Raw genomic sequence first — 16,361 nt, forward strand, 5'->3', positions numbered from 1 at the left:
ATATTATTTCCAATTTTGAATTTCTCTTTTTGACTTACGTGATTATGCATGATGTATGAAAACTTTACTCATAGCCTAAAAAAAATGTCACTAGTAAAATCTCTGTTATTTTATTTTTCTGATGTTGACAGGTATGCTTTAAGTGAAATCTGGCTAATGCAACACTTATTCTGTCTTTGACACTTATTTTGTCAACCTCTTTTGTTTTTCTTAAGAAGTTCTCATTCACTTCTTAACTCAGATTTAGTTGAGAAAAACGCAACTCTGGAATAACTTCAACAACACATGACTGTAAAAAAAAATTCCATAATAACTTAGTCTCAAATTAATGATCAACTGAGACAAGCACTAAAGCATAAAATTCATAAAGCATGAAGATAATCTAAAGAGTAATTCCTAAATAGCAAATGTTTAAAACTTTTTTTTCTCATTGTTTTTGAAACTTGTATTTTTTATGAGTGGTAATTTTGTTGCGAATTCTGATTTGTGACAGAAGAATTATTTATTCAGTAGGATTTATTTGCCTACAACCAGATTAAAAAATTTTTTAGTATGATCATGCAACATGGAAATTTACAATTGACATTCAATGTGTCATAAGGGGTCATACTATAACATTCTTGTGGTACTTCAACCATTTTATCGGCTGTTAATGCTACAAATTTTCTCAATGTTTTTTTAAAATCCCTTTATTGTTTACGCATTGTTACAATATGCATAATTCTTTTGGTGCATTTATTAGCTACTTTTTGGCATGACGAAACAATTGTTTTTGTAATGACTTTTTCATAGTTATTGCTACTGATATCAGTGTGTTTTTTTAAATTCATATTATTAATTTTGCGTACAATATTATTTAGAAGGGAAGAATTTGATTCACTCATTTGATTTTCACATGCTTTTTTAAAATTACGGCATTATTGTGGTATGAGAAATTGAAATCACACATTTAAGTACTTTCTATTGATAATTATATAATTTTTCACCCAATTATTCGACAGTTATCACTACTTGTTACTGTATATTTTTTAAAATTTCGATATTTTTAATATGTTAGTAAACATATTAAAAATATCGAGAAGACGTCTGAATTTCAAAACATAAATTTCATGAACCCCTTTTTGTCGCTTCCGATTCGTTGTAAATACACTTGGGTTAATCTTTATTCTTTTTTCAGTTATGCCCATAAATTTCAATTTTTATAGTTTTTTTTCATGCATTGATGATTTTCAAAGTGCGGAAATGGAGGAATATATATTTTTTTTCAATGCATATATTTCTTTTTGTGTATGAATAAAAATGACTGGCTTTTATTTATCTTTGTACAAAAAAATAAAAAGAATTACCGTATTTTTCGGCGAAAGCGCCGCTTCGTCGCAAGCGCCGCACCTCGATAAAAATGGAATTTTTAAAAAAAAAAGATATAGTAAGCGCCGCTCCGGCGCAAGCGCCGCAATGGTGCTAAGCCGCGCATATCAGCATCCTTTTAGAAGAGACCTTTAAATTACCATTTAGTGTATCTGTATAATAAAGAATTAAATTTTTTTATGCATTTCATAAAGTAAAGTTTTAATTTCTAAATTATAATAAAAAATTTCTTTTTCAGCAAAAAAAAGCAACAAAAAAAGTTTTCTCTTTCAGCAAAAAAAAAGAAGAAAAGAAAACAACAAAACTATATAAAATAAAGTTGTTCTTACCAGTTGGCACCGCGCCAAAAAACAGAAGAACAGCAAAAAAATATTTATATGTTCAGTAGCTGAATTAAGGCTGAACTGATTACAGAAATCCGTAAAACAATGTAATAAGAACAAATAAAATAAAAATTTATTAAAAGAAAGATTTTAAAATTTATTACCGTTAAGAATTTGAGGAAAAACTAATACATAATATCGAAACAGCTAATAATAACGAAATAACTAATAATAACAAGAATAAGAAATAACTAAGCAGGCCCCAAAAAAATTCTGAAGGAATGAGCGAAGGGGAAATAAGTTTCACTTTCACAATCTTTGAGGGTGGAATTTTAGTGGGTAGAATCAACACCTCCTAGAAGTATGAAGGCCTCAGCACGGATCAATTTAGTAGTCCGATGTGACGAAGTTAACTGCGCAGTTGATGAAAAATAAGAAAGATGTCATTACGTTCGGGGTACTAAGCTGCGCAGTGGTTGAAAATACGATATATGTCATTACGTTTGGACTACTAAAGGATATTTATGGTAACCCGTGCAGAGGCCTACTCTTTTCTAGGAGGTGTTGGTAGAATGCCCTCTCCTTCAATGGAAATAACCCAATGTGACTCAACTTGGAAAGAGAGAAGAAAATGTTTAAAAGAGAGGTGTACCCCACCTCCTCCACGTGTCATTTCTATTGGATCTGTTTAGGAGGAATCAATCAGTTATATTTTAAAGGGGTTGGGGAAAAGAAAAGGATATGGGACCCCTAATCCAGCATTCCAAAATTCGGCTCTTAATCTGATCTAATCTCTTTCGTTTATTCTTTAAGAAATTTATATTGATAAGACAAAAAAAATCAACTATATTCTTTTTATTTTGAATTTTATTCTGTTGAAGTAACTTACTTTATTTTATCTTTTAAAAATAAAAAAAGAAGCTTGAAGAAAAAGAAAAAAAAATCTGTATCAAGGGAAACATCTGTTTCTAAAGCAGTTTAAAATAAAGTGAGAAGAAGAAACACCCGCATTTCCAATGAACAAAATAAAGAAATGGAAGTTGGAAAAAACTGATCAATCAATCTTGACAGCTGTGCTTTACTGATTTGCCCCCGAATTTCCCTCCTCTGTTTGACCATAAATTGGCCACACCCAGTTGACATTGAAACTACCACATGGACAATAAAATTAATTTATCCCTTTTTGCGATTTTTTATTCGATTCATAAATTTTTTTTATTTTGCCGCTTTTTATTTTTTCTTGTTAATTGTTGCTTGCTTGCTTTTTTTTATCGTTATTAGTTTTTAGCTTGTTTTTTGTTGTTATTTATTGTTAGTTTCTTAGCATTTAGTTTAAAAAAAGAATTTTTTGTAGTTCCCTGTTAGCTTTTTTTTTTTTCTTGCGAGGTAAGCGTCTTTTGTTAAAACAAAATGTTATCTAAAAGAAAAAACGAGAACTATGATCTCGCTCCAAAGAAGAAACGATTATTTCTTCCTCATAGGATTCTGATTATTTCTTCTTGATTATATTATATAGATTATTATTTTGATTAGTAAAATTTCTCTTATGATGGGCCAGTTTTAAATTCACCCCATCATAATCTATGATCGAAACTTGACTAAATTTATTGGTTTTTCTGAAATTAACAGTGGAATTGAATTATAGTAATATTTGGGGGCCATATTGGAATTTCCGAAAGAGATCCGAAGTTCGGCATTTCGTCAGTCCTGTGAGTGTCGGATTTAGGGTCCTATTCTTCCTTTTCTGTTCGCTTAAATTACAATTGCTAAGGCGCTAAATAGATTTCTAGCTTGCGATTTTTCCTTAAGCTGGGGGTGGATACAAGATGCATACCTTTTAAATTTTCTCCTTATGCTATGTTTTTTTTAAATTATTATTTCGTTTATTTATTTTCTTACAGGCTGCTGCCGAAAGTTTACTAAGAATTGGCGATGTTCTGCAGCAGATCGCGATACGGGCGAATATTTCGTCGACTTCGTTATTAATTTTTTTTAATAGTCTTTCTCTCAGAAAATTATTTCTTAAATAACTTTCCTTGAAAAATTTTTTTGCTACAAAAAAATATTTCGTCGGAAGCGCCGCATGTAGGAAAAAAACAACTTTTTTTCCGATAGCGCCGCGGCTCTTCCGCCGAAAGATACGGTAAGTACTAAAAAAACGCATTGTGAATAAATAATTTAAGATAATTTCTTCTTCTAGCAGTCACATGTCTGCTGAAACTGTTACTTGATCACCTAAGTTTAAAATGTAACATAGAATCTAAAAATAGTAACGGAAATATTTTATTTGTTTCATTTATTATATATATTTATTATATATAATATTTTATTCATTTATTATATTTATTTATTATATATAATATTTCATTCATTTATTATTTTGTTAATTTTGATACTTGTTTATTTAAATGAGAAAAAATGCAAAATTTTCAAAAATTACTGTCTAGTTATTTTTTAAAATGTTACATTACTGTAAATTTTGCTTTGATTGAAATGTGAAACACGTAGAAGTGTTTCCTCAGGCTACAAAAAAAAAAGCACTACAGTAAATTGTACCTAATTCTATTCATTCTAATCTATTCTCAATTCTATCTATTCCATCTGTTTACTATGATTTCTACTGAAACTGCAGGGTAGTATTTGGTTATAGGTTTAAACTTTTTATATGGATGTAAGCATCACTTTTTTTAGTTTTAACTAGAAAATGGATTTAAAATTTATTATAAAAAAGAGTTAATTTTAGTTTTAAAAATTGTTAATTTTGATACTTGTTTATTTAAATGAGAAAAAATGCAAAATTTTCAAAAATTACTGTCTAGTTATTTTTTAAAATGTTACATTACTGTAAATTTTGCTTTGATTGAAATGTGAAACACGTAGAAGTGTTTCCTCAGGCTACAACAAAAAAAAAGCACTACAGTAAATTGTACCTAATTCTATTCATTCTAATCTATTCTCAATTCTATCTATTCCATCTGTTTACTATGATTTCTACTGAAACTGCAGGGTAGTATTTGGTTATAGGTTTAAACTTTTTATATGGATGTAAGCATCACTTTTTTTAGTTTTAACTAGAAAATGGATTTAAAATTTATTATAAAAAAAGAGTTAATTTTAGTTTTAAAAAGGAACATAAAATTGCACATTATTATGTCAACATTTATGTATTTCAAAATATTTTTTTGAAATGGTTTTGACATTTTTTAATTTCATAAATTTTTATTATTGTTTATTTTAGGTGAAAGGGAAGTTTGATAAATTAGTTAAGGTAATTCAAATATTTATTTTATTTGCTCTTAATTGTCTGTGAATTGTATTGTGTTATATTAATTTTATTACATTTCCAGGCTGTTGTCGGTTCATTACCAGTAGAAGATGTTGTTCTATCGGAATCTAAAAACCTGTTGATTAGACTGTGTAATGAAGTTAATAGGTATTGTTTTAATACTGCTCCATTATGTTATTAATTATATTTATTTTAAGATATTTCCTTAATTGCTGTTACTTTCTGCATTGGTTTTGTAAACAGTTAATTTTACTTGTAATGTTTTTACTTGTAATGTTTTTGTTGTCATTCCCTGGGAAGGATAGCTACGAAGTCTTTTTCTTTTTATACCGCCAGATGGCGTTCTTTTTAAATTTGTATGTGTTTGCTTCTTGTTAATAAATTTTTACTTTCTGTCTGAATCTCGATCCACGGACTACAGTTGGCAGCATGGCTGTGGTTTTGAAAATTATGACGCAGTAAAAAGTTTCACTTAGTTTCGCCGTGATTTACATCGTTTGGATTCCAAAATCAAAATGAGCAGGGATCTGCCGAGTATCCCACTGCTGAACAGTGATAACTTCTATCAGTGGAGTATTAAAGTCAAGGCTTTACTGACACTTAAGAAAATAGCTAATGTGCTAACTGAAGAAGCTCCCGTTGATCCAAAGTTGCGGGAACAATGGACATTAAACAATGGTGACGCAGTTGCATACATACAACTATCGCTTTCTGACGACCAAAGTCTGCAGTTCGCAAACGAAACTGATGCTAAAATTCTATGGGAAAAAATTCAAAGCGCATTTACTGGTAAAACAGAAGATCGAAAAATCGATGCAAGTAACGAAATAAAAAATCTTCAAATGAAGGAAAATGAAAATGTGTCAGACTATATTGCAAGATCACGAGGACTTAAAACGAAATGTTCATCACTTGGACTGCAAATTTCTGAAAGAGAGCTTGTTTATTATACTGTTAGAGGATTAAGAGGAAAATTTACAAAAATAAAAGAAATCCTGAAAACCCAACGTGAAAAACAAATGGATGCAGACGTGCCAACTCTCCCGCATTTTGCGGGAGTCTCCCGAATTTTGAGTTATTCTCCCGCCCTCCGGAATTGATTTGAAAAACTCCCGAATTTAACTGCGATCGACGGCCAAACTCAAAATTACCTAATTTTTCCGCGAGTGCGAAGGTAAGTTTTTCTTTCAGCTTGAATTCCATCCCCTCTTATCAAACTACCATCTGCCTGAAGCGTAGCTGAACATGCTTTATTTCCCCCCCTCTTCAACGTTACCTCTAAAAACACTCCTATTTCACCCGCCCCCTTACACTGGCGGCGGGTGAAATCTTCCTCTTCTTTCGTGTGGAGTTGAATGCAATGACGTCACATGTCGTTATCGAGTGACGTCCGTTCAGGAGTGGGGAAACTCGTACTCTCGATAGTTGGAATTGATATTGTATCTTGCTGTTTTTATAGTTTTTAATGCGTATTTTTCCACGGTTGGCAACAAGCTCGTAAACTAGCAACGTGATATCAATTATTCGTTTAGTCTTCGTATATTTAAAAAAAAAATTCAAGGATGTCTTAAGTCGAAACGGAAGTATGGATCAATTTCAACAAATCATGTACCAATGACTTTAGCAAGACTTAATTGCGGAGAGCTAAGTCTGCAACTCTTTTTTTCATGCATACAGTAGAGAACCATTTATCTGGTATCCAGATAATCCGGAAAAAAAATTTGCTCGGTTCTCCCGCCATTTTGAACTAAAACGATATGAAAAAAAAAGCGGAAACTGGACTAATCCTTGAAGTTGAGTAGAGGAAAATGTGAGGAAGGGAAGAATTTTTTTCCCCGTTTACCCAGAGAAACGTCATTTCTTCCGCGACCTTGAAGATTTTAGATCTTTATTCTCTTTTAGGTCGTTAAGCTCAAAGGAGTGGCATGATGATTTCGTTTGCTAGTTTGATTTACGAGGGGGTGGGGAAAATGCATTGCACATGCATATCAGTGAACAGAAGATGAAAGAGAAAAATATATTTATCTATTTGACATCGATTAATAAAAATAAAATGTTTTTCTTTTGAATAAATTCTGATTCTTTGGAAGTGCGGTATCATGATGATTCTTGATGTGGAATCACACCTGCTTTATTTAAAAATCGCGTTTTTATAAAAAAAAAAGAAAGGAGAATTGTTTATTAATTTAAGCATACAATTATTTTATGAAGCAGATTGCAGTTTCGTTTTTCTGATTCCACTACGTTTTTTTTTTCTTTTTCATGATAAATTTTGCACTCAATAAAATTATTTGTATTACCAAATTTTTTCATTAGTTTTTTTTTTTTTTTAAAGTCCGTTGATCTTGCCTTGTTCTAGGTTTTAATATTTATGCTAGTGCCGTTTTTTAACTATCGTTTCGGTTCGATAATTTTCAAGTGTTGTTTTTATTTAGATTAATAGGTTTTCCTTTTATTTTCGCCCCCCCCCCATGAAATATATTGCGTTATTTAATCATTGGTTTTGTTTATTAGTTGATTTAGGAATCGTAATTATTTTTTAAACTTGTTTTTCTTGTCTAAACTTGCAAATTTTTTTATTCTTTTAAATTTTATTTTTCTACAATTTTTTTTCCTTTTTAGATTTAGGAGTGCTTTTCCTTTTTCTTTTACTTTAAAATGTGTTTACATTTTTTCCTTGTAATTTGGGTTTGATAAAACATCGATTAACGACACTTTTTTGTCGATCCAGGAAACCGGGAAATTAAGACATCCGGGATAGCGATGGTCCCGAGCATCCCGGATAATTGGTTCTTTATTGTACAGACATTAGTATTGAATTGGTTTTTTAAAATAAAATACTTATTCAATTTGTTTATTTTTTAAAAGTTTTTGTGTATTTTTATTACAGTGTCGGGTTTTTGAATAATGTTTTATTAAGGAAATGGTATTTATTTAAAGAGTATCTACCTAATATAGTTTTGTGTTGCTAAATCTGTGTTTAATTATTTTATTTCCATTTAATATTTTTAAACAATTATTGCTCTATTAGTGTGTAAAATTTCTTGCATTCTTATATTTAATAAATTTTTTACTTAAAATTCCTTAGAAGTGCCAAATGTTGCATACCATGCACCTTTTTTTACCCCTCCTGAAATCTCCTGAATTCTTGTTAGGGAAACTCCTGAATGTTAATTTTGCTAGGTTGGCACGTCTGTGGATGAAATTTCAGAAATACTGCGTGAAGAAGAAAACATCTTATCAAGATTAAGAAGTGATATTCCTAGACGAGCAGAAGCATTCCAAGTAAAATATAAATATGAAAATAGAAGCAGGAAGAAATGTTTCATCTGCCATAAAACGAATCACCTAGCTAAAGACTGCTACTTCCGAAACAAGAACGAGGGAAATCAAAACCAAACATCTCAAGAAAAAAGAACATTTTCGAACTATAAATCGGGCATGAACAAAACCAAAAACAATAACGCTCATTGTGCATTTGAAAATCAAGCTAAACATTCTAGTGAAAATTTTGCACTTACGGCAGAACAAGAACAACACCAAATAAATTCTAGGGCTACCGGTAAAAACAAAACTGTTTTCATTTTGGATTCTGGTGCTACTTCACACATGGTAAAAGATTTAAACTTTTTTGAAAACTTAAATCATGTTAATGGAATAATACAATTAGCAGGTAAGAAAGCAAATTTAATTTCTAAGGGCATTGGTATAGTAAAAGCTACAACAACAATTGATAATTGCAGTAAAAATCTAACAATATATGATGTAATATATGTACCAGATTTACGAAACAATTTAATTTCGGTATCTAAATTAATTGATAAAGGTTATAAAATAGAATCTAAAGGTAATAATATTTTGATTTTAACTAATGATAATCGCAGTGTTTTAAAAGCTGTAAAAGTAAACAATCGTTTTGAAATTTTAATGGAACCGTGTAGTAACATTTCACCTAATTCATTTGATTATAATGATGTAAATAATTCTGAGTTAGAATGTAATGAAGTAAGTAATTTGGATACTTATAATATTTGGCATAAAAGACTATGTCATTTAAATCCGCAATACATGGTTAAAATGCAAAATGTTATTGGCATAAATTTTAAAGATTTTGAAAATTATCACTGTGAATCTTGTGATATAAGTAAAGTAACTCATAAAAGTCATCCAACAATTAATATTGCACAAAGTAATTCTATATTAGAGCTGATCCATGCGGACCTAGCAGGCCCAATAAATTGTGATTCATTAGGAAATTCAAAATATTTTTTAGTACTAGTGGATGATTTTTCTGGGATGTACTTTTCTTATTTTTTGAAGCATAAAAATGAAGTATTTGAAATGTTTTGTATGTTTAAAGAAAGGTATGAAAATTTAATGAATAAGAAAATCAAAAGATTCAGAACAGATAACGGTCTAGAATTTGTTAATAACGAGATGGATAGTTTTCTAGAAAAATATGGGATCATACAGGAAAAAACAGTACCGTATAATCCTTCGTTAAATGGACGTGCTGAGCGAGCCATAAGAGTATTAGTAGAAAGGGCTAGGACATTATTGTATGAAAGTGAATTACCATTAAAATTTTGGGCTGAAGCATTAAATTTTAGCACTCACATTTCTAATCTTACACCGCGGAAAAATAAACAGAATCTTCCGATTGAAATATGGTCAGGAAAAGAACCTAAACTTAACTACTTAAAAGTATTTGGATGCGTCGTTTATTTTCATATACCTAAACAATTCCGAAATAAATTTGATGTTCCTGGAAAACGTGGCATTTTCGTCGGTTATTCTAGAGAAAGGCGCGCTTATAGAATATATGATGTTGATAAAAATATTGTAATTGAAGAGCGATCTGTTAAATTTAACGAATCATTAAGAGGAAGTAAATTTCTAACAAAGAAAAATGAATGTAGCATATGGAACATTGAGGATTTGACTCAGTTTAACATATCTCAACCGCAAATCGAAAGTGAAACCCAAAACTCCCCTCCAACTGAATCAAGCAGTGAACATTCTTTTTCTCATAAATCGTCCCAAGAAAGTGCTGATTCACAAAATGAAAATAATCAAAATACTCATGCATTAAGACGTTCTGAAAGAATTAAAAATAAAATATCTGCAAACGCGAACTTAGCCTTGAAAGGATCGTCTATTCCTCAAAATTATGACCAGGCGATAAATAGTAATAAATATTCCGAGTGGAAAACCACAATGGAAAACGAACTTCATTCGATGGAGAAACATAAGGTTTTTGAATTAATTGAGAGGCCTAAGAAGGATAAAATAATAAAAAGTAAATTGGTGTATACAATTAAAAATGACGATAATAAACAAAATAATAACAAAATTTTCAAAGCGCGACTGGTTGCAGCAGGGTTTAATCAAATAAAAAATGTTGATTATTCTGAATCATATTCACCTGTGGTAAATATTGAATCATTCAGGTTATTAATTGCTTTAGCAGCAAAATTGGATTTATTTGTTAAATGTTTTGACATTAAAACTGCATATTTATATGGTGATATTGATGAAACTCTGTATATGGAAATACCTCCAGGCTTTGAAGATAAATATGGTAAAAATAAAGTGTGTAAATTAAATAAAAGTATTTATGGTCTACCTCAATCTGGTAGAAATTGGCATATGAAGTTAAAAAATGAACTTAAAAAGATTGGTCTCACTCAACTTGCATCTGACAATTGCGTATTTACTAAAATTAATGATAAGGATTTTTTTGCAGTTTGTGTATACGTAGATGATTTGGCAATATTTTCTAATAATTCGAAATTATACAAGGAAACTATTTCAAAACTTAATCAAACATTTGAATTAAAAGAAACAACTAATGATTCAAAATTTTTAGGCATTGAGATTTCACAAAAGGAAAACGGAATTGGTCTATCTCAAACTCATTACATTGAAACTTTAATGAAAAAATATGGTTTAGAAAAATGTAAGAAAACAAATATTCCCATAACTAAAGGTGAAGATAGATGTTTTAATCCTACTGATGATTTAGTAGATCAAACTGATTATCAGGAAATCGTCGGTGAACTTTTATATTTAGCAAATAGAACCCGACCAGATATTGCTTTTGTAACTAGTTATTTATCACAATTTAATAAACGTCCTGAAAAAAGGCATTATGTTTTGGCCAAGAGAGTTTTAAAATATTTGAACGGTTCAAAAGATAGTCTTGTTTTATAGTAAAGAATTTGGTTTTTTAAGCTGTAGTGCGGATGCAAGTTGGGGCAATGCAGAAGGAGGAAAATCTTTTTCAGGTTGTGTAATTATGATGGGTAATTCTCTCATAACATGGAAAAGTAGAAAACAAAGATGTGTAGGACTATCAACATGTGAAGCTGAATTATTTGCTGCAGCTGACACAGCTCGAGAACTTACTTGGATAATAAATATGTTAAATGAACTGAACTGTAAAAAATTTATAGATGCTCCTGTTACTATATTTTCTGATAGCCAAGCAGCTATTGACTGGTTGAACAATGGTAAATCTTCTAACAAAACCAGGCATGTAAATCTTAAATTTCATTTTGTGCGAGATATGATTGAAGATAAAATATTGAAAACTGTTTATAAGAATTATAATGATAATATTTCTGATTTTTTAACTAAAGCTGTAACTTTTGAGAAGTTAATTTTTTCTTTGGAAAAAATAAGTTTAATTTGAAATTTATGTTAAGAGAATTAATATTTTTTATGTGTATATTGTTATATGTGTTAAAAAGTAAAATCCTTCTCGCAGGGGGAGATTGTTGTCATTCCCTGGGAAGGATAGCTACGAAGTCTTTTTCTTTTTATACCGCCAGATGGCGTTCTTTTTAAATTTGTATGTGTTTGTTTGCTTCTTGTTAATAAATTTTTACTTTCTGTCTGAATCTCGATCCACGGACTACAGTTTTAATGCTTGATTTCATGAGGCATGTGATATTTCCGTTCATAGTGGACTTCCGCAAATCAATAATTTATATTCTGACAGAAATATATCGGAATTCTGCTAATCTAAAATTTAAATTTTTTTACTCAAAATCTCGTTAACGAGGCATTTATTCCGCTCGCACCAGCACTCTCTTTTTTTTTTCTTCCTAAGAAGGAAAAAAAAGACAAGAAGGAAAAAAACATTTCTTGCTCATTTTCTTTAAATTTATATTTTAATGAGTAGCAATTTTATTGCCAATTCCGATTTTGAACTGAAGAATTATTTTATCCAATGTGATATATTTGCTACAATTAGATTGAATTAATTTTTATTGAGATATTACTATAATCAGAATACAAGGTAATCAATACGAAAATTTCGAATTGCGCCTTTTAGTCGTCATTCTACTAAGAAGATTTAAATCCATTTTATAGTAGTCCATGATATCTCTGTGTTTCTTTTTTTTAAATCCTTATATTCTCATAAAATATTATTTTAAAAAACTAGTAATTCAAATCACACATTTGTGTAAATGCCTTTTGACACGTTTCATTTGCACTACATCCGTACAGCATTTAAATCTCTTTTTTTTTGGCAGTTATTGCTGCTGATTTTTTAAAAACCTAATATTATGATACTATCTTATGATACTTACTTATGATAACTATATCATCAATCTCAGTTTTTGCCTCAAATTTCATGGTTTTTAAAATCCTTTTTTTTCCCTCTTACTTTTAATGCTATGAGGACTCATAAAAATGTGAAAAAGGAGTAATTGTGTAATGTTTTCAATATATATATTCTTTTCTGTGTTGATAAGAAAAAATATATTATGTAAAAAAAATTTCTATCTCTTTTTAAATTTTGTAAATGTCACTTTTGTGTAAAAAAATTACCATCTTTTAAATATCTTCTATGTTCAATGCACACAAAGGAAAAAGATATCACCCTAAATAACTTTTGTGCTAATGATCAAATTTTCACATACCAAGTGTCAATCTAAATGGTTTCTGGGGTGACCTCAAATACGCTAATTAGTGCTAACTATTTATTAATTTACGAAATCAAACACAAAAATTTACTTTATCTGAATAAACATATATTTTTTTTTACATATTTGGATTCTTAAACTTCAAAATATAGGGAGTAGCTGCACTCTGGGAAATATGGTCTTCTTAGTTTGGTTCGGACAACAATACAACGTTCGGACCCCTTATTGTTAATTTCATTTTTTGCGTTTTTAAAAATAATAAACAAATGTTTATATTAATATTTTTAAAAAGTAGTTCTATGTAAGCAATTTTCATAGAATCTTAAGAAAAATTTTGATTTTCTTATGTTCTAAAAATTCAGTAAAAACATTCTGAAAATACTTATTTTGATATTCTCTGTTTGTGCTTATGATTCTGTTACAATTTACTGTTGCGCTTAAATTTTCAGGCAAGAGTTTGAATCATTCAAAAATAATGCAAATGAATTATTATCTGCATCTTCTGAAGTGGTTGGCGTGATAGTGACTTTGGAAGCAAAAGACAAATTCGATTGCAAAGATCATGCTGGAAATCAGTATGATTTTATATCCCGGTACTTTGCACCCTGGTTGGGAGTAGCTGAGGACCCAGTGTGTGGTATTTATCTTATCTTAATTATTTTGTATAATTAACAAGTTAAAGTTACGATTATGCAAGAAAAAAACGATGAAATAAAAGAGATTTTGTAATTTTTGCTTTTGTGATGGTATATAGCCATTAATTATTTTGTGTGTAAACAGGTTGCATTATTACTTTGCCTCTATTGATCTATTTTTCTTTTAAAATAAATCATCCCAAGAAACTAAAGCTGGAAAATATATTTCCTAATGAAAAACAAAAAGCTTCATTACCTTTAAATATGAGGTAAGAAAGTTTGAAATGTCTTAGGTCTCTGGTCACCAGCCTTTAGATAAATGAGATCAAGCCCCAGCTCTGTTTTGTCTCTTCACCGCCATTGTTTCTCTTCTTGACCGTGATTTTTCTTGTCTTTCACTTTTTTTGTTCAAATTTCTTTTCTGGAATGCTCAAAGCATGTCAACTTTTCCCACTGTAATGATTTTTGATTGTGTTGGGAGTTGGTCACAACACACTGAATTAAATATTTGAGAAAGTAAGAGAGGCTAACATATGAGGTTCACTTTGTTTCTCTAATCGTGTAAATTATTAAATATTCTGCAAATTTTTGCTGCTAAGGGCCATTGTTTTTGTTTTCAAATCATTATTGTTATTTTTAATTGTGTAATAGATATTATTGTCTCTATTACGACGTGGATTTGTTATAAAACGAGTAGCGCTCATTACTGAGGCTATTAAAGTTTTTTCATTTCCTTTTTTATGTCCTTTGTTTGTTTCGGTTTTGTGTCAGTATGCAATGCTGTTCAAGCTTAGCCTGCTGTTTAGTGCTGTTGGTGTTGCTAATTTTTCCAAATTTTATTTTTAAAATAGTACAAGTGTAATTGTTAAAAATATGCAGTTGATAAGTAATGGGTGCCTTCGTGTTTCATGTATTTTGTATTTATCAGTATATTGATTTGAAACCACAAACCAACAAAGAGGAAAACTTTGTTTAATGCTGGTTGTGATCAAGCTGGAAGGATAAGAATCTATCTAGAGAAACATATGATACAATGTTTGGAAATGAGTGATTTTTAGAACAGTTTTGGGCGTAGAGAGATTAAAGAGACCTGTTTTTGAAGTGAAGGATCTGAGGCCTGGTTATTCAAAACATAGTACTATTTAATATTTTTTTTAATTTTGTAATATTTGCTTGATCTTTTATAAAAGAATTTATCTTTTCATCATAAATTTAATTTTAATATTTTTTTGCTAAAAATTTATTTTTATAACCATCGTTGAACAGCCGACCCAATTTACAACTACTAATGTTCAACTCTGTAGCCTTGTAATTTTGAACCTAATCCAGAAGACAAGGGAACTCTTGGATCAAATATTAGAAGAAATTTGTCTTCGTGGAGACTTTTTTGATGGAAATAGCCAGTATGTCCTTTACATTGAGAGAAAAACCTCCCACGGTTAGCCTGACGGCAAGGGTATCTAACACATGATCCATCAACCACTGAGGATATTTCACGTCAGCACTGTGGTTGGTACAAGCTGGATGCGAAATTCGTTTTGACCAGCCGTTGCTAGGATTTGAACCTAGCTCACTTCATTGGAAGACGAGCACTCTATCTCCTGAGCCATCACGGCTTTCTAAAAATTTAATGAGGTATTTTTTTGTGAAATATGAATACATACTTCTTTTCTACATCTTTGTTATGTTTTATTATTTAAGAATTTACAAAATGATGTTGCTAGAAAAATAATATTAACTCAAAAGCAAATTAAGATTAGTTTTCTTTTAAAAAAGATGCATGAATTTAGTTTTGTAAATAACTTTTTTTTTAACCTTAAAGTTTATTTTCTCTTTGAATTAATTAAAAATCTGTTGTTCTAGAGTTGGCTCCAGTTCTAACTTGTTTTGATTGATACTTTATTGTAATCATGGTTAGAAATTACGAAAATTTAGTCACTAGTACAACGAATAAGTATTAATTCATACACATTTTCAATGGTCTTTTGTCTCTTTTTGAATTTTTATTTTAAGTTAATAGCTGGAATGTTAAAATGAAATGTTATAAATGCAGAGAATATAAAATCATAGAATATGGAGAATAAAAAGAAATACAAAATAAATGAAGAATAGATTATGGACAAGGATTATAATATAATATGGAATCGTCAATTGGAGCTTCATTCTCAATTATGAAAAAAATCTGCTATTTTGTGACTAAAAATCATATAACCAAAACAGCCATTTGTTAACATTGATTGCTGGTCAAAGAGGCTATGGATTATTTATTTTATGATGGTCTGATTAAAATTTTAGGGATCACGAACCATCATTAATTTTGAGCCCTGGTTATGAATTTTTCAATTAAAGATATCTTTTTGTTAATCTTAAATTATTGACAGTAACTTTGAGTGTTAGAAATTTTTACCTTTTTTCATTTTATAATTGGAAACTATCATGTTGTCTCGAGTTCAAATTAATTTGAATGCTTTGGCTATACTACTTTTTGTTAAAAATAAAAAAATTTTAAATCATATTTTCATGTTTTAGTCATATGTTTTGACTTTTTATTAAAATTAAATTACTTTTCAGGTTCTGCTCATTCAGTGCTTGCACCATATTGGTCTAAAACTCTTCAACAGAATTCTTTTTATGGTATGTAAAATGTGTTTATTTAGAATTCGTTTATCTGTAGCCTAATTATAAGGATGCACAACCTACAGCACTCTGACTGTTGATGTGTGAACCGCGAGAACTTCCGAACTCAATTAAAAAAATTCTTTTAATTTGGCTTTTGTTTAAAGATTATGAATTTCCTTTAATTAAAATATTTAAT

The 16,361-nt window shown here is 29.8% G+C and overlaps 1 protein-coding gene across 2 annotated transcripts in view; it reads left to right on the forward strand.

The window, feature by feature from the left end:
- Positions 1-16,361, forward strand: part of LOC147801105 (phenazine biosynthesis-like domain-containing protein 1) — a 49,981-nt gene that overhangs the window by 18,779 nt on the left and 14,841 nt on the right. The window contains exons 5-8 of one of the 2 annotated variants that reach the window (XM_087155793.1): positions 4,930-4,959; positions 5,039-5,124; positions 13,361-13,541; positions 16,118-16,180. In XM_087155793.1, coding sequence (XP_087011919.1) covers positions 4,930-4,959; positions 5,039-5,124; positions 13,361-13,541; positions 16,118-16,180 — 360 coding nt within the window. Of the gene's footprint in view, positions 1-4,929; positions 4,960-5,038; positions 5,125-13,360; positions 13,549-16,117; positions 16,181-16,361 lie in introns of both variants that reach the window. The other variant, XM_087155792.1, reaches the window with a different exon arrangement.

The sequence above is a fragment of the Parasteatoda tepidariorum genome, chromosome 12 (genome assembly GCF_982258835.1).
Source record: "Parasteatoda tepidariorum strain Cologne lab strain chromosome 12, Ptep-v5.0, whole genome shotgun sequence".
Taxonomy (NCBI): Eukaryota; Metazoa; Arthropoda; class Arachnida; order Araneae; family Theridiidae; genus Parasteatoda; species Parasteatoda tepidariorum.